The sequence below is a fragment of the Propithecus coquereli genome, unplaced genomic scaffold (genome assembly GCF_000956105.1).
Source record: "Propithecus coquereli isolate 6110/MARCELLA unplaced genomic scaffold, Pcoq_1.0 Scaffold165, whole genome shotgun sequence".
NCBI lineage: Eukaryota > Metazoa > Chordata > Mammalia > Primates > Indriidae > Propithecus > Propithecus coquereli.
The window spans coordinates 937,309-956,069 of record NW_012141080.1 but is presented as its reverse complement, the minus strand read 5'-3'; the positions used below and the strand labels follow the sequence as shown (position 1 = coordinate 956,069).

The 18,761-nt window shown below is 43.1% G+C and overlaps 1 protein-coding gene and 1 pseudogene across 1 annotated transcript in view; one reads left to right on the top strand and one right to left on the bottom strand.

The window, feature by feature from the left end:
- The first annotated feature begins 33 nt into the window (after positions 1-33).
- Positions 34-18,761, top strand: part of DDX19A (DEAD (Asp-Glu-Ala-Asp) box polypeptide 19A) — a 20,308-nt gene continuing 1,580 nt past the window's right edge. Inside the window, exons 1-9 of the mRNA XM_012641548.1 lie at positions 34-244; positions 7,292-7,340; positions 8,602-8,652; positions 9,777-9,912; positions 12,277-12,369; positions 13,868-13,970; positions 14,338-14,452; positions 16,940-17,117; positions 17,426-17,663. Coding sequence (XP_012497002.1) covers positions 188-244; positions 7,292-7,340; positions 8,602-8,652; positions 9,777-9,912; positions 12,277-12,369; positions 13,868-13,970; positions 14,338-14,452; positions 16,940-17,117; positions 17,426-17,663 — 1,020 coding nt within the window. The 5' untranslated portion in view covers positions 34-187. The remainder of the gene's footprint in view (positions 245-7,291; positions 7,341-8,601; positions 8,653-9,776; positions 9,913-12,276; positions 12,370-13,867; positions 13,971-14,337; positions 14,453-16,939; positions 17,118-17,425; positions 17,664-18,761) is intronic.
- On the bottom strand, positions 3,128-3,548 carry LOC105808005 (annotated as a pseudogene).

Here is an 18,761-nt window from a genome sequence, read left to right as displayed (position 1 = left end):
ACCCGGCCCTAGAGCCAGCGCGGCGCGGAATGGTGACGTCTCCACCGGCGGGAACTGCCGTCACCTGCGCGCGCCGCCGCTTCCGGTCCGCGTGAGTGGCGTTCTCGCGCCGGTGGCGGGCTCGGGGCCGGTGCTGGCGCGCAGCGCGCTGCGGTTTCTCGCAAGTCGGCCTCCCTCTTTCGGGACCATGGCCACAGACTCGTGGGCTCTGGCGGTGGACGAGCAGGAAGCGGCTGTCAAGTCGGTAAGTGGCTTCGGCTCCAGGGGGAGAACGTGGCAAGGGCCCAAGCGGACGCCGCTGCGAGCACAGGAGCTCCCCGGCTTGGGCAGGCCCTGGGCCGGCACTGTCCAGGAGTTTGTCGCGGGCAGTCACTTGGCCTTTATTTTGCTCCTAGGGCCAAAGAGACCAATATCGAGCTTCTTATGTTCAGCTGGGCTAGTTAAGAGCTTTATCCTGTGGTGAGTCCGTCGCGCTGTGTATGCAGCTTTCCCATATTACTCCTCCTCCTTCGCGACATTGTAAGGAAAGGCAAACTTAGATGCCGATTCCTTTTTCATTAAGGGACTAGTCTTTGCGTGTTCCTCTGCTACTCTGTATTTAACATTTCTTAGATCTATGCTTAACGTGGTTGGCAGTTTGTAGTTTTTTACAGATTGACAGATTCAGGTTTAGATTTAACGTCTCAATTTACTGCAAATGTTGGAGGGAGGCACTACAAATTGTTTCATTGATGCTTAAGGTGACATTTAGTTTCATATACTGGTTCTTTGATTAATGACGATCCATTCGACTGGAGTGTGATTATATTGCAAATGGTGGCTTTGTGTTCTTATATCTAAGCCCTAAAGTTTAGATTTGTTTAGTGATAATGGACTGTTGGTTTTAAGAATATAGACTTTTTTGTAGTTTCAGTCTTATATAACTTGTTAATGCCTAAACTGTATTTCTTTCCCAGCCGCCCTTCATTGCTTTGGGGGCATTATCAGTTTGTCAGCAGGTGTTTGAAATGGACTGTGCCCGGTGGAGTATGGGAAGCAGCTTTGTAATCTAGTTAGGAAGGCTAGAAGGGAGGGGGTGCTGTGGAAGTGGCGAGAATGATGAGAGAGAGGAGCTCTCAGCAGAGAGAGGACCTTTATAAGTAGGCAAATCAGGGGTGTTGCTTGTGAAGAAGTTTCCATTTGAGCTGGTATTAAAGAATGAGTCACGTTCAAGATAGAGGTGGAGGCTAAGGGCATTTCAGGAGGAGGAATTCACAGAAGTGCTGGACTTGCCTAGAGAACAGGAGTCAGAATTCATTTTTGCTGCGGCTTAAGGTTATTGGGTTGGGGCAAGAGCAGAGAGTGTACTTTGGGCCTTAACTGAGAACTTAAAGGAGAAAGGCTTTCTCTGGTAGGTTTGGGGAATTTTAAGAGGGATACTGACAAGATTAGATCTCAGGGCTGGCAAGATTTACTGGGCTGCAGAGGCCAGAGTCTATTGGAAGGAGAGATGCCTGAAGGAAAGGAGATCGGTGTGGACGTTATTCTGATAGCCCAGAGAGAGCGTATGTCCGGCAGTGGAAGTGATGATGGATTCAAGAGATAACATGAAGGCAGAATGTGCAGGATTTGCTAACATAATATAAAAAGGAAAGGAGGAGATAAAGCCAGGAGTTACTGTTTTCAACCTGGATCCTATAGGTATTATTACTAAAGTGTCAATAACAGAAACAAGAAAGCGGGAGGAAAGGCACACTTGGAATGGAGAATCATGAGTTCAGGTTTGGCTGGTCCGAACTTGAGATATGGAGACATCTTGATAAGGAGACATCTCGGAGTCCCCAACAACTGTCTAGGTTTGATGATTTGCTAGGAAGACTTACAGGACTCAGCATAGAGTTGTAGTCATGGCTATGAGTTATTACAGTGAAAAGATAGAGAGTAAAATTAGAAAAGGAAAAGGCTCATGGGGCAAAGTCCAGAGGAAACCAGGTACAAACTTCCCAGAGTCATCTCCCAGTAGAGTCCACAGAACATGCCTAATTCTTCCAGCAACAAATAGTAAAACGTATGTGAAGTGTTGTCAGGGAAGCTCCTTAGAGACTCAGTGCTCAGGGTTTTTACTGGGAGCCTGTCCCGTTGTCTCCCTCTGCCTAGCATGTGCCAAATTCCAGACTTCCAGAAGGAAAGTGAGTGTTTAGTATAAACCACGTGTTTTTACAAACAATTTAGGCATAGTGACCCCCTCTTACCAGTTGTGGGAATGGTCGGAATCTTCCCGAAATCTAAGTTCCCAGATGCTAGCCCAGGGCCAGCCTTGCAAGCAGGCTTTCCCAAGGACAGCGGTCAGGCCTGCGGTGTCAACTTCCGCACCGCGCCTGGCAGGCATTGGGAAGTGTGGCGCTGGAGTTCAGAGAAGGATCAGGGCAGAGGGATAAAACTGGCCGTTTCCATGAAGAAATTAAAAACTGTCGTAAAGGACATGATTGTTGTATTCTAGAGTTTAAAAATCTAATGTTTAGCATCACATTGCCCCTGAAAGACAGTTACTGATAATTGGTTTCAAATCTTTTTAAATCTATGACCCTAATCTAACTGTGATAGGACTGTCACAAATATAGGCCTAAACATACTTGGTGTCTGATTCTAACCATTCTGCTTATCAAGAGGCTGGGGTAAATAAATGTTTTCTTTTCTTTTCTTTCTTTTTTTTTTTTTTTTTTTGACTAGTCAAGTGCAGTAGTGAGAAGGGGGAAAGTAGTAGAACAAGGAGTTCAATCTGTAACCGACTGAATAATCAAGCGAGATAACTCACTGCCTGTGAACCAGCCAAATGTTTTCTAACGGTTTGGGAGGACCTCCCTTTTTTTTTTTTTCTTTTACCATACAGACCTGTGTACATTCACTTAATAAGGGATTCGTGGTATTAGGTTATCATGTGGCTCTGCAGTCTAGAGATAGTGAAGATGACAGGGGACAGAGAAAGCACAATGCTAAACAGACCCTGTGTTTGCATACATACAATGAGAATGTTTGTTTGGTTTGAGCTTTGAGAAGCCACTGGAAGTTTTTGAGCTTGTGTGGACAAAGGTGTACCTTCAGACTCTTTTTTTTTTTTTTTTCACTAGAAAAAAAACACAGCTTTATTATTGCCATCACAAAGAGCAGTTGTTCACAGGACAGGGGACCAAGTTGTCGGCAGGAAGGCGGCCCTACTTGCCAGCAATAAGTGGGTTCCGCAGGACCACAATGACCGAGTCCCCGCGCAGGAACGTCTTGGAGATGTAGCGGTCCTTGTTGACTGGCTTGGACTTCTTCTTCCTCTTGCCGCTCTTGGGGACCTCAGTCCACATTTCCTTCACATTCTCCAGCACCATGTCGCAGTGCCCATCGAAGGCCTTCACACGGCCCAAGAGTTTCTTGTTACTGCGGCAATTGATAAGCACTTGAGTGGTGTTCTTGACCGACTGTGTGAGCACAGAGAGTGGACCAGTGTTAAATTCTTCCCCCTCCCGCTTCTGTAGCTCCTCTGGGGTCATTTCACCCCTGGGCTTGTTGAGGAGGCTCATGGCGGTGGCCGTGCTCTCAGGTCACTGCTTTCTCCGCGTTGCTTTTCTGCTTCTCCCTTCAGACTCTTTTCTGACATACAAAAAATGGGTTCGGGGAGGGCAGGGGGAAGGAGGGAGAGGTGTGTGGGGCAGTTTAGTTCAGATGCAGTTTTAGGAACCCTAAGAAAAGATGAGAGTCTGAACTGAGGCTGTAGAAACAGAAAGGACCCTGGTGCCAGTTCTCTCGTTACTGGCTTCACTTCTGACCCAACTAGCCTCCTTCGCTGCTGCTTTCTGACCGTATTACCAGTTAAATTTCTTTTTTTCTCCTTTCCTTTTCGAGACCAGGAAATTAATTAGGTTGGGGCAAAAATACTTTTATTGTAACAAAACACTTGTGTCCCGTGTCAAGGACACTACCTTCTGTGCAAGGCAAGATTAACAATCAGAAAGTGGCTCAGTGAGGATGAATCCAGAATGAAGGGAAATGGGGAATTGGTGGTTTACCTCTTTCCCATGAGGTATCTCCCAAGACGGGAATATTTGTCTGCCAGTAGTTTTTGAACGCAGCTGAGTAAATCCTGACAAATTCTTGCTAGTAGGATCCCCTTGTGTGGGCCCTAAACATGTCACTGTTTCTTAGCACGTCTGTTCTTCATACGAATGGCAGTACAGTGGGTTTAGTTGCAGTTTTCCCCCTGGCCCCCATTAGTTCAATTTTCTGGAGACCGTGGATTAGGAAACTCCAGGTTATCTCAGTCCCAGTTTCAGAGCAGCCCAGGAGTCTGCTTCTGTGGATCCCTGTGCGTTCGGCCTGAAGCGAGGATTAACCAGTGGCTAAATTCCGGTGTGAGATACCTTCCCCACATGTGCCACGCCTCCCACCGGCCTGAGGGAAAGGGATCTGCCACCGGGGAAGAAGTGTGTTGATCTGATTTTTCTCTGGAAACCTGATTTCTAAAAAGATCAGATGAATACTCTTACTTTTTTTTTTTTTTTTTTTGGCATTGGAATAGTGGCCGAGGACTTCCTTCTTTCAAAGGCCAAGCGCAGGGTCAGTAGTGGGGGGAACGCAGATTGGAGGGGGAAATATCATTTGGCAAGGTGTAGGAAGCCCGCAGGAAGCACTGGCTGTCGTCATAAGAATAATGAACTATTACATAAATTCAGGGAGCTCATTGGGGGCAGGGCTTGGCCCAGGCTTGATGTGGGAGTTCCTCGACCTGACAACACATTTATAATACCACCTTTATGTCACTCCTTTATTCTTACCAACACCAAACATGGAAAAATTGTTCTCACGAAAGTGGAGGCTTGATTACGATTTTATCCATATTGCTCTGCTTGCACTTTCATTTGCAGCTTAGTAAGCACGTTTGTATTGACTAGGACTACATGGCCAACAGTAAATGAAAAAACCTTTTTGTTCAAGTTCCTGGAAGATTTTCAAAATCAGGAGCTTGGTTGTGTCAATTCTTTTATTGTAATAATTCAGCTTTTACCTTAACATAATTTAGGTGGTTGATACAAGAAAGAGGATGGTAATTTATTTGCTAAGTGTTGCGTTAATGCACTGTGGGTTTCAGGATTAAAAAGAAAAACTTGTTTGAAATATTTAGATGGTATCATTCTTCACTGAACTTTGTGTTTGTGCCATTGAAAGGATGCACAGTCATGCATCGCTTAACCAGAGGGATACAGGCGATTGCGTTATCGTGCAAACATCACAGAGTGTACTAACCCAGACCTAGATGGTGTGGCCTGCTGCACACCTAGGTTACATGCCTGTTGCTCCTAGGCGACAAACCTATACAGCATGGTACTGTCCGAATACTATAGGTCATTGCAACACAGTGCTAAGTATTTGTGTGTCTAAGCATATTTAAATATAGAAAGAGTAAAAATATAGTATAAAAGATAAAAAAGTGGTACACCTATATAGTAGGTGCTTACCACGAATGGAGCTTGCAGGACTGGCTGGAAGTTACTCCGGGTGAGTCAGTGAGTGAGTGGTGAGTGGATGTGCAGGCCCAGGACATCACTCTGCATTACTCTACAGCTTAGGCTACACTAAATTTGTAAACAATATTTCTCTTCAATAATAAGTTAACCTTGCCAGGCGCAGTGGCTCCACCCTGTAATCCCAGTTACTTGGGAGGCTGAGATGGGAGGATCACTTGAGGCCAGGAGCTGAAGGTTGTAGCGGGCTGTGATCACGCCACTGCACTCCTGCCTAGGCGACAGAGCAAGATCCTGTCTCTAAAAAAATTTTTTTCTAATTAATTAATTAACCTTAGCTTTGTAACTATTGTAACTTTTTTACTTTACAAACTTTTAAATGTTTTTAACTTTTTGACTCTTTTGTAATAACACTTAGCTTAAAACACAAACACCTTGTATAGCAGCATAGAAATATTTTCTTTCTTTCTTTTTTTTTTGAGACAGCGTCTCACTCTGTCGCCCCCGGGTAGAGTGGAGTATAGTGATATCATCATAGCTCACTGCAACCTCCAACTCCTGAGCTCAAGGGATCCTCCTGCCTCGGCCTCCCAGGGTACTAGGATTATAGGCATGAGGCACTGTGCCCAGCCAGCTTTTTTCTAGTTTTAAAAAGTTTTATTTATTTTTTTTACTTTTTATTTATTTGAGACAGACTCTCACTCTGCTGCCCAGGCTGGCATGCAGTGGCTATTCACAGATGCAATCATAGCACACTACAGCCTCGAACTCCTGGGCTCAAGTGATGCTCCTGCCTCATCCTCCTGCGTGGCTGGGACTAGAGGAGTGTGCCACCATGCCCAGCTCAGTTTTCTATTTTTTGTAGAGACAGGATCTCCCTCTTGCTCAGGCTGGTCTCAAACTCCATCCTCAAGCGATCCTCCCACCTTGGCCTCCCAGAGTGCTAGGATTTGGTTTACTTTTTAAACAGCTAGTAGCGCAGTGGGTTTGTTTACACCAGTATCACCACAAACACCTGAGGATACATTGCATCATGACATTCTGATGGCTGTGATGTCACTAAGTGATAGGAATTTTTCAGCTCCCTTATAGTCTTATGGGACCACTGTTGTATATTCAGTCTGTCACTGACCGAAACATTATGCAGCAGGTGACCGTAATAGATATTTAATGAAGGTTAAATGTTCTAGAAAAACAACACTGGGGCTGGACATGGCGGCTTACGCCTGTAATCCTTGTACTCTGGAAGGCTGAGGTGGGAGGATTGCTTAAGATCAGCATTTCGAGATCAGCCTGAGCAAGAATGAGACCTCGTCTCTACAAAAAATAGAAAAATTAGCTGGGCACGGTGGCGCACCTGTAGTCCCAGCTACTCAGGAGGCTGAGGCAGGAGGATCACTTGAGCCTAAGGGTTTGAGGTTGCAGTGAGCTATGATGATGCCACAGCACTCTAGCCTGGGTGACAGAGTGAGACTCTTGTCTCCCCCAAAAAAGAGACAGAACATTAGAACACATTCTCTAGAAAACAGAACATAAGTTGGGAGAGACTGAGACTTTTTCATACTCCCCCCCTACCATTACATTTAGTCCACCCTCCTCCCCCTTTTTTAAAGCTGTCAAAGATATATGAAATGTTTTCAAAGAAGCTTTTAGCAGTTTTGCCTTGAGCAGAACAAACCAACTCCCTGAATATAGCTTCTGAAGTCATTTTGGATTAGACTTTCTCTAGGGGGCTTCTCTTAGCTCAAAGGCTTTTCTTTTACTGGTCATTTGCTTAACTCTTGTTACCTTTTATTCCTATTCAGATGAGCAGTTTGCAGATCAAGGAAGAGAAAGTCAAAGCAGATACAAATGGTGAGTCACTAGTAAAGACAAGCTAGATGAGAGTCACACGTGGGCTTCTGCTTTGCACTCACGGCTGCGATGTACAAAGGAGCTTTCATTTAGTATAACTTTTGGCAAATGTTGGAGAGCTAGTAAATTAGGTTTTGTTACTGAGGAATATGTCGGTTTTCCAAATTCTATCTCGCCTCTGACTCCTTAAAATTAAGGATCACTATTGGATTGTACTGCTGTTCACTTGATAATGTTTCTTTAAAATTTTTTATTTGACTTTTTGAAAAGTGAATCTGTGTTCAAAACTCAGAAAGTATTAATATAAAAACATCCAAGGATTAGGGTCCACCCTAACGACCCCATCTTAACTAATTACATCTGTAACAACTGTATTTCAAAATAAGGTTACATTCTGAGGCACTGGTTAGGACCTCAGGGGAGGATAATTCAACCCATAACATTACCCCATCCCATTGTTATTGGATTTTTAATATTCTTCCAAAGTTTCTTTATGCAAAGCAAATACAAATATAGATTCTTGTATCATCGCTTTTTTAAGCAAAAAAAGTGTATATCGTACACTTACTTTTTCACTCAACAATGTATCTTGGCAAGCTTTCCTGATTAGTATGTGGAGCTTCCTTGCTCTCTTTTATAACTATAATACTGTATTGTGTCAATACACCATAATTTGTTTAACCAGTTATCTATTGGTAGATGTTTGGGTTGGTCCCATTTTTCTGCTATTATAAACAATGATTCATTGAACAACTATTAATATAAACTTAATCTTTATACATGTGTGCAAATGTGTTTGCAGGGAAAATTCCAAAAGATTTTTGCTAGGTCAAAGGTATATGCATTTGCATTTTTCATCAGTTTTCAAAGTACCCCTCCATAGGTATTACACTGATTTATATTTCTACCAGCAAAGTATGAGGGTGTTTTTTTTTCCCACCACCTCATCACAGATTTGTTAATCAAACTATTAGAATTTTGCCAATGTGATAGGTAAAATGTGTCTGCTGTATTTTAAATTAGGATTAGTAAATTAGAGGTGACATATTCTGATCACTCTGAAGTTAGTTAAAACTTCTAGAAATGTAAAATTGTCTTATACACTTAAAAACTTCCTAGAAATAAAAATCCACTAAACATAAAGAAATGTCAACTATTTATATTTTGATCACTTAAATAAGTTTCAGTAGTTTCATTGCTCCACCTTTTAAGTAGGTTTAATATTTGCCTTTCTAACTATGACAACTGTTTTCTGGTGTAGGTGTTGTGAAAACCAGTACCACTGCTGAGAAAACAGATGAAGAAGAGAAAGGTAACTGCTGTTGGCCCATGGAGGAGGAAACTGATAATGCAAGAGACAGTATGACCCAGGGCCTGCCTTCCTGGAACAAGAGACACTCTGAGCTTCAGGATCAGGGAGAGGAGAGGGATCAGCAGAGGAGATGAGAAGGAGCAATCAGTGAGATAGGAGGAGACGCAAGCGAGTGTGTTGCCCCAGAAGCCAAAAAGGAAGTGTTTGTAGAGTGTCAAATATAGGTAGTAGTTGATTAAGAGAAGAACTAGAAATTGACCATTAGATTGATTTGGCGGTGTGGAAGTCATTGGTGAGCTTGACAAGGGCTATTGAAGTTGAGCTGCAGGGTGGGGTGGGTGGGGGCGGTGTTAAAAAAAATAAAAGGCCTGTAATCTCAGTGCTTTGGGAGGCCAAGGTGGAAGGATTGCTTGAGGCCAGGAGTTGGAGGATAGCCTGGGCAACATGATGAGACTCCATTTCTACCAAAAATTTGAAAATTAGCCACGCGTGGTAGCCCACACCTGTAGTCCCAGCTACTTGGGAGGCTGAGGTGGGTAGGTCGGTGACCTGAGCCCAGAAATTCAAGGTTGTAGCGAGCTATGATCGTGTCATTGCACCGGAGCCTGGGTGACAGACTGAGACCCTGTCTTTAAAAAATGATGGGAATGATCCAGTGGAGGAGGAAACTGATAATGCAAGAGAGTCAGTGTTGAGAAAAATGTCCTATGGGTACGAAGGGACCAGAACTATTGGACAAGCAGGGAGGTTAGCTTGAGAAGCACAGGCTTTTGTCCAGTCACAGGAGGGAAGGTGGGAAACATGGGCACAAATGCAAGTGGCTGTGCTGCCTTGGTCGTGAGCAAGCATGTGAGGGGTTGTATGTTTGAGAGGAAAAAGTATAAATGGAGGTTTGAGGAGAAGACTGTGTGAGCGGACTGTGGAAGCAAAGAGTTGGTGGGCAGCTCTGCCCATTTGTGTGTAGTGGTCAGGAGTTTAAAGTGAGACCTGTCACTGTGATTGTGCTTTTCTCCAACCATGCTTGGCTGCCCAGGTGCCAGCGTGGAGAGGGAGAGGAAGCGGTTTTACAAGGGGGGGCTTTGCCAGGTGAGTATGAAGGAAATCTACTGGTTTCTTCCTGACAGAGGACAGAGCTGCCCAGTCCTTGCTCAACAAGCTGATCAGAAGCAACCTTGTCGACAACACCAACCAAGTGGAAGTCCTGCAGCGGGATCCAAACTCCCCCCTCTACTCAGTGAAGTCTTTTGAAGAGCTTCGGCTGTGAGTATTTGTTCTTCGAATGGCTGTTCCTTGCCAGTCCCTCCCTCTAAAACTTAGCATCTCAGAGATTCCTGTGGGAACTTAACTTTCTACTTTTACTTTAAAAAATTAATGTATTTTCTTCTTCAAATAGGTTATAAGTCATATGATTCAGAAATCAAAACGTATGAAAAAATTTACAGTAATAATCTCCCACCCTTGTCTCTTGGCTACCCAATTCTACTCTTGGTAGGAATTTTTAAATGCCACAGATTTATTCATTATAGCTGAAAGTCTTTTTTCTTTTATGCTCTTAGAACTTTCAATAAAATATTGGCTGACAGGTGATTTCTGGATGTCAGGAACATTTCTTATTAGGTAAGCCCTTTTGTTAGACTCTAGGGTTTACGGTCTTAAGAACAGCCTGTTTCTATCATAAAATCTGTCAAAAGAGTCTGGGTTCCTGGTATCCTCAGTGGAAAGCACCTTTGACAGTCCTGGAATTAAAAAAAAAAAAAAAAATCCAGACTGAAGCTTTAAAGGAACATTTTTATGGCATTGTGCTAAGAATAACTTCTAACTTATCATTTTAAAGGCAGAAAATTATGAAAGGTCGTACCATGTTTTTTGTTTTCTTCAGTATGTCAGTAAGAGGTCTTTATGGGTCACTGGTTTACATACCTGCCATTGTCCATGGTGTTATGAGGAACACAAGACATACCTACCAGTCTTGCTGTCTGCCTGGATCACACAGACAGAAATAGCAGGTGCATAAGAATGTGGGGGACTAGATGGATTCTTTGCCTTGTTCAGCAAAATCTACATTACACCCGCTGTGGGCAAATAGAGGCCGCATTCCTTCTAACTATTACCAATGAGTAAGAGATACTTAAAATAAGAGAGCTTACTAGTTACTAATAAAGTAATTATAAGGAACACTTTTTTTAAAGTGTGACTTTTTTTTTTTAACATTTTCTGGAAATTATACTTTTCTATGTCAAGGGCTTTATTCAACAAATTTGTCATGTCTGCTTCTGTTCTTAAACTGTGTCAGGGCAAGTAGATGTGCTCTATTTCCTGAGATAGACATTTTCCAAGTACCAGTGGTTTTTTTTTTTAAGTTCCTTTCATTTAAAAGACTTCAGTTCTCAATTTAATGAAGTGTCCTCTTTGAAAGGCAAGTTCTCTGATTTAGCTGTTGGTAGCAAAAGGAAATAAACAAACCTAGGCTGCCTAGTGTACTTGGTCTGTTTTGTACTGAAAAAGATTTGAGTTAATCTGAAAAATACAGGAAAAATAATGAGGCAGAGGAAGCTATTGGATCATTTGAATCGTGTTTAGGTAGTGTCTATTTCCTTGATGACCAAATTAGAAGCTGCCAAGTGTCACGGCTTTTTCTTCCAAATGAAAGACGCCAAAGGTTATGTTTTTAAAGTTCTTTGTGTCTGTGAACCAACATATGCCAGAAGAATTTGCCTTTTAAAGACCCTGTTAAACTCTAATGCTTAGAGAACAGAAATCTTGACTTGGTCTGACTTTTTTTTATTTTATTTTGTTTTATTTATTTATCTATTTTACAATGAGCTCAACCCTGAGGAAGGTCTAATTTTTCTTTAGGAACAATCTGATATGGTTTTTATTAAATACCCTGTCACTTTGAAGGTAGCATAGAGTTTATTGTAAATGTAATGTAAGAACAACTTTAATTGATAATTGTCGTGTAGCTGCTTATATAAGAAGTTGATGTTTTTCTATTACTGATTTTGACTAGACCTAATATCTAAATCTGAGCATTCGTAAAGTTCAGTGTGATAACTGAACTGCCCTTACCTATTTACTGTATATCAGCTGCTAGAAGCTGGCTTCGTCAGTTTTCTTACCTGTTGATGGTCCTGAGCGTCTGCACAACTGACTTTGGAAGGGCTGCGGAACACAAAAGGACTGTGGTTCGATTTTAACATGTGCACCGAGAAATTAAAACTGAAATGTCATGCTCTGAAGAGACTTGTAAATTTTAACAGTATAGTAAGCAATGTTTATTTTATTTTGTGCTATGAGTTAATGACTACTACTACCCTTGCTATATCCAGGGGACACTTACTATCCCAGGCAGCCAGATTTGTGGATCTGCTGAAAGCATGAATTTCTCCAGGAAAGGAAACCAGTCTGTATTTTACGAATTATAGAATAGCTGCAGATTAAAATTTCTTAGGGAAAGATGGTGGTTCGGTTTGGTTTTAGATGGTGGTTTTTAAGGCATAGGAAATTATGTCTGACAGAGGTAGGAAGCATCATTCCTTGCTAGATACAGGGAACAGTAAGATTCTAGGCCTTCTGAAACAATTTCAACTACTAGGAATCCATCCTGTCTCCTTGGCCTCCTAGAAAACCACAGCTTCTCCAGGGAGTCTACGCCATGGGCTTTAATCGACCATCCAAGATACAAGAGAATGCGTTACCCATGATGCTTGCTGAACCGTGAGTATGCAGAACCAAGCACATCCCTTCTGAATTTGATTAAATAAAGTCTCCCACAAACAGCTGTTATTGTGCCTGAGAACAAAAGGGGCCGTGTGGGGCGACCTTTTTCCTCAGGAAAGTAGCTTGGGCAAGTGCGGTGAAGCACATGGAATTGGATACAGTTTCTGCCCCTCCGCACTTTATGGTAAAAACTGATAGAAAAGGTAGTACTTGATTCTATGCAGGTTTTTTTTTTTATTTTTGAGGTCTTGCTCTGTCACCCAGGCTAGAGCATGGTGGCATCACAGCTGGGACTACAGGTACACCACCATGACTGGCTAATGTTTTCTGCTTTTTGTAGAGATGGGGTCTCACTGTTGCCCAGGTTGGTCTCAAACTCCCAGCCTCAATCGATTCTCCCACCTCGGCCTCCCAAAGCGCTAGGATTACAGGTTTGAGTTACTGTGCCTGGCTGTTGTATGCAGTTTTAAAAATTGGGTTTTTAAAAGTTATTTTGGAATGCTTGAGATCTCCAAAAAGGTATGAAGAACAATGCCAAGAAACCCGCAGCCCTGTACTGCCAAGGAATGAAACATGGATCCGGTTGCCCCATGAAGCCCCCCGATGCCCCTCCCTTCACATCCCTCCCCCCAACCAGAGTGAGCCCCTCTCTGAGATGGGCTGTCATTCCCTCAGGTTTCTTTATACTTTTACTCCCTATGTATGTGTCCTTAAGACTCTGAAGAGTAGTTTACATGTTTTTAAACCCTAAATAAATGATATCGTACTTTATATAGCAATTTTTTTCTTCTTTGTATCTTAAAGTGAGATGTAACGACTTTTTTTGCTTAACTTTATCTTTTCTAATGACAAAAATGCCACCTATTCCCATGACACTGGGAGAAGTAGAATATAAAAGTTGCCTCTAAAACATCCATCCGACTTGGTATCTTACATTGTCCATAAAGATGGGGAAACAGTACATAAGGAGCCAAGTCCTGGGGACACATGGTGGCTCAGCAGGAAACATCATTGGGGACTTGTCTGAGCACAGTTCTTATTCTGAACTCTTGATTTCCATGGGGCCCTTGGGGTAGAAGACTAGCTGTGCTAGAGTCTAGAATGAGGACTTTTTGGTGTGATCTTGTCTAAAACAACTATTATTTCCTATTTAAGCTGTTTTTTAAACAATATATAAAAAAGGTATCACAGTGGCCAGGTGCAGTGGCTCACACCTGTAATCATAGCAGTATGGGAGGCTGAGGCAGGATGATTGCTTGAGCTCAGGAGGTTGAGGTTGCTGTGAGATAAGATCCTGCCGCTGCACAACAGCTTGGGTAACAGAATGAGACCCTGTCTCAAAAAATGAGTATCAAAGTAATTTGTGCTCAATGAAGAAAATCTGGATAACATAGAGAGGCATAAAGGGAGAGATATTCCTTCCATCCAGAAAGAACATTGTTGCTTTATTGTGTTTAACCAATGTTAATTTCATTTCTGTTATTCCTTGATGCAGCCCACAGAACCTGATTGCCCAGTCTCAGTCTGGCACTGGCAAAACAGCTGCCTTCGTCCTGGCCATGCTGAGTCGAGTGGAAACAGCAGAGAGATACCCCCAGGTGAGGGCTTGGGAAGCCTGGCAGCCCTGGCTTGCCTGCCCTGGGAAGGGCAGTGCCACCTGGTGAGGGATTAAAAGAGAGGGTTGAAGTTTCTAACACCTCAGGCAGAGGTGGTTAGCAAACCAGGCCCTGACCTGGGCAGAAGTCATTTGGAAGCAGCAGCCTTCCACAGCGCCTTTCAAAGGCCTGCACCAAGCCAGGGTTCCCTACTGAAGGCTTCGGCCTGTAACTGAAAGGTGGCCCTGGTTTGGATGATGCAGGTCACTGCACTATTCGCATGGTAATAACATCAGCATACTTGTTGCTAAGCTTGTCGTCTGTTACTCAATGGCTCTCCTAAACTCATCCTTTCTGATTTCTCCGTCAGTGTTTGTGCCTCTCCCCAACGTATGAGCTGGCACTTCAAACAGGAAAAGTGATTGAGCAGATGGGCAAATTTCATCCAGAACTGAAGCTTGCTTATGCTGTGCGAGGCAATAAATGTGAGTATAAGGGGTGAGACCTAAGCAGTCAGCAGGGTAGGGCAGTTGAGCGTTTGAATTTTAAAGATGTGATAACCTTATTCAACTTTTTAGTTCAGTCTGACCTTGAAGCCTAACTAAATGTATGTCTTTTAGCAAATCTATTTAAATACCTGCTAATTTGTTAACAATTTTCTGTCTTAAAATAAGATTTTGAGTTGTCAGAAGTCCCTGCATAGCTCATGGATATCTTCACCGAAGAATACGGGGCTTTGCATTTGGCTTGCAAAGTTATGGGATGTGAGAGGGATTAGGACTTGAGGATGGTAGGTTGGGGTCAGATGCCATCCTTTAAAAGTAATCACAGGCCGGGTACAGTGGCTCACACCTGTAATCCTAGTACTCTGGAGGCTGAGGCTGGAGGATCGCTTGAGGTCAGGAGTTTGATATACCAGTCTGAGCAAGAGTGAGACCCTGTTTCTGCTAAAAATAGAAAAAATTAGCTGAGCATGGTGACGTGCACCTGTAGTCCCAGCTACTTGGGAGACTGAGACAGGAGGATCGCTTGAGCCCAGGAGTTTCAGGTTGCAGTGAGCTAGGCTGATGCCACTGCACTCTAGCCAGGGCAACAGAGCAAGACCCTGTCTCCAAAAAAGAAAGAAAGAAAACCGTTGTGCTTTGGCATGCAGCAAAAGCACTTTATCCAGAAATTGTGAGGCTGGGTATTTTGGATATTTTTGTTTGTGTTTATCTAATATCTCAAACTGATTAGTTCAACCTAAGTGAAATGTAAGTTGTGACAACATGTATCTTCCTAGATTGTTTTGTAACGTGGGACTTCACTGTCTCAGGGCCTAATTAAAGGTTCTAATTTTGACTGACAGCCGGTAGGCACTGAGAAACTACAATGATTTTAAGTGTTAATTTAAAACTTTTCCAGTGGATAGTTGAATTCCTAAAGAAAGGCCATTTCACCTCAATACAGTGATTTTATTTTTAGATAGGTTTCAAATTTTTGATATTTTTAATATCTAGTATTTAATAATTTTTTAATTTTTAAGATAGTTAAGACAGTAACATGTTTCAAAATTGAAGAGAATTTACGATAGAAACCTCTTTCTTGCTTGCCCCCAACCACCTAGTTCTCCGTCTAGAGACAACCACTACTAACCAGTTTGTGTGCTGCCAGAGACATTCTGTGCTGCTGTAAGCAAGTAATATATACATATGCGTGTGTGTATGCACTGTACATGTAAACTCACACATACATGTTACACATATCTTTTTCACTCTTTTCAGTATATAAGCTAACTTTTTTCACTTTTTGCTGAGATAGGATTCCCCCCCCCACCCCCGTGTTTCCCAAGTTGGACTGGAACTCCTAGACTCAAGTGATCCTCCTGCCTCACCTTCCCGAGTAGCTATTTTTAGTAGAGACAGGGTCTCACTCTTATTCATGCTGGTCTCAAACTCCTGATCTCAAGCAGTCCTCCCGCTTCAGCCTCTCAGAGTGCTAGGATTACAGGCGTGAGCCACCGCGCCCGGCCCCCTTTTTGACTTTTAATAATTTTGGAGATTATTTCATATCACTTCCTAAGCACTTTTATGGATGTCAGCCATTGGGTGTGTCGTACTTAACCAGTTACCTCCTTACTGTGTGCATATTCTTGCACGTTACTTTACATGAATATACCTCCAGGATTAGTTTCTAACAGTGGAAGTGTTGGGCAAAGGGTATATGCATTAGTAATTTTGATAAATAGTTGTAACAATTTCTCACCAGCTATAGTTTGAAAGTAATGTAGTGGTTTTTTTGTTTTGTTTTTTCCTTTGGGAGACATTCTGTTGCCCTGGCTAGAGAGCAGTGGTGTCATCGTAGCTCACTGCAACCTCAGAATCCTGGGCTCAAGACATCCTCCTGCCTCAGCCTCCTGAATAGCTGGGACTATAGGCGCATGCCACCACCTGCTGCTCATTTTTCTATTTTTTTGTAGAGACAGGATCTTGCTCTTGCTGAGGCTGGTCTTGAACTCCTGGCCTCAAGCAGTCCTCCCACCTTGGCCTCCCAGAGTGGTAGGATTACTGCATCTGGCTGTAATGTAGTATTTTTTTAGATCAAAGGGAATTTGTGCTTAGGTAAACTATCTGTCTACACAAGTGGGATATCTACAGACCAGATAACAGAGGAAAAAATTATTGAGCCAGGAGCCTGGGACTCACCACTACCAATTTAGGAGGAACCTGTGAGTGACTGGATGCTAAGAAAAGAATAAAAGTAAGGATAAAGAGAAGAGGTGGATGATGTTGCATTATAGGAGAAGGAAACTGATGCTTAGTTAGGGTTCACTATGGGATTTGATTCTGCCCACGTGACAGAAAAAACTCATGTGTGTTTTGAAATTTGGGATTAACTTGTTCTACTAGTCCTGGAAGGATGGGCAGGGCTTTGATTTCCAGAGCTGGCTTTGCCTTTGAAATACCCATGGAAAACGTCTTGGGTCTCCACAGTGGAAAGGGGTCAAAAGATCAGTGAGCAGATTGTCATCGGGACCCCTGGGACCGTGCTGGACTGGTGCTCCAAGCTCAAGTTCATTGACCCCAAGAAGATCAAGGTGTTTGTTCTGGATGAGGCTGACGTGATGATAGCTACTCAGGGCCACCAGGATCAGAGCATCCGCATCCAGAGGTAGGAACTTCTCAGCCTCCCGATCTGCAGCATCTTCTCCCTTTGCTCCTTTAATATGAACCCTTCTCGCTTCTGTCGAGTTCTTTACTCTCGTACTTTGGGCCATTTCCATGTCAGCACTGACCATACGCCCTCCCAGCCTGGCTTGAGGAAGGAGACCTGAGGACTCTCCCCCAGCCTTGTGCCCACCCAGGTCTGCTGCTGCTCCTCCCCGGGGACCCAGACCGTCCAGGCCGGGGTGGCTGTGCACCTGCTCCTTCCACTGGACACCACAGGGTGGTGCCAGATGCCTGGGCCTTACCTTGCAGGATGCTGCCCAGGAACTGCCAGATGCTGCTTTTCTCTGCCACATTTGAAGACTCCGTGTGGAAGTTTGCCCAGAAAGTGGTCCCGGAGCCAAACGTTATCAAACTGAAGCGTGAGGAGGAGACCTTGGACACCATCAAGCAGTATTATGTCCTGTGCAGCAGCAGAGACGAGAAGTTCCAGGCCTTGTGTAACCTGTACGGGGCCATCACGATTGCTCAAGCCATGATCTTCTGCCATGTGAGTAGCTGCAGCAGCAGGAGGCCTGTTGGGGTCCACCCCCTACCCCAAGATTCCCACTGGGTGTGAGAGAAAGGAAATGGTTTGTAAAGATGTAAGAAATAGGTTCTTTCGTGGTGGTAATAGGATCCTGAGGGATACAGACCCTAAATGTCGAGCCCCCGAAGTTTATATCTTATTTGTAGATGATACATTATTGGAATACTCAAGAGATTCAACTGCTATCCGTAGGAAAAATAAATTCAACAAGATAGTCGTAAACTTAACATATGTAGTCTTCCAATCTCAAACAGCAAATACTTTTAGAAAATGGAAAAATAGATCCCACTTATAATTGAAAAACTAGGAATAAATATTTAAGATCTGTGATGAAAACTTCAAAATATTAGGGGATATAAGAGTAAAACAAATCATACTGTGTTATGAGAAGACGTATTACTGTGATTAAAAATCACAGGGGTTTTTATACAGTAGCAATTTCCCCCACAACTTCAGTTTAAAGATTTCAAACCTGCAAGAAAGGTAAAAAGTAATGATAAAATGAACGTTCTCATCCCCTTCAGCTATTGGCAACATTAGCCACACTTGCACTATCCCTGTGTTTGCTCGTCTGTCTGTGCTTTCTGCTGAATCATTTTAAAGTTTTTTGTAGACACGATGGCTATTCACCCTTAAGTACTTTCTAATGAGATAATCTTACATAACCACAGTACATACCATTATCACATCTTTAAGGATGATACAAATAATATTATCTCAGATACAGTCCATACTCTCCACGTGTGCCAAAAACATTCCTTACTGCCTTTTTTTTTAGGCGATGAGGTCTTGCTGTGTTGCCCAGGCTGGACTTGACCTGGACGCAAGTGATCCTCCCACCACAGCCTCTGGCGTAGCTGGAGGACGGTGCCTGCCCAGCTCATTTTCACTGCTGTCTGTTGTGTTAAGAGCCCATCAAGGATCGCTCCTTGCCTTTACCTGTCATGTCTCTCAGACTCCTTAATCTAGAACAGTTTCCTCCCCCTTATTTTTTTGCGTTTCATAACAGACATCTTAAAGAGTCTTTTAGGATTTCTCTGCTTTTCCCTCCTTGTGATT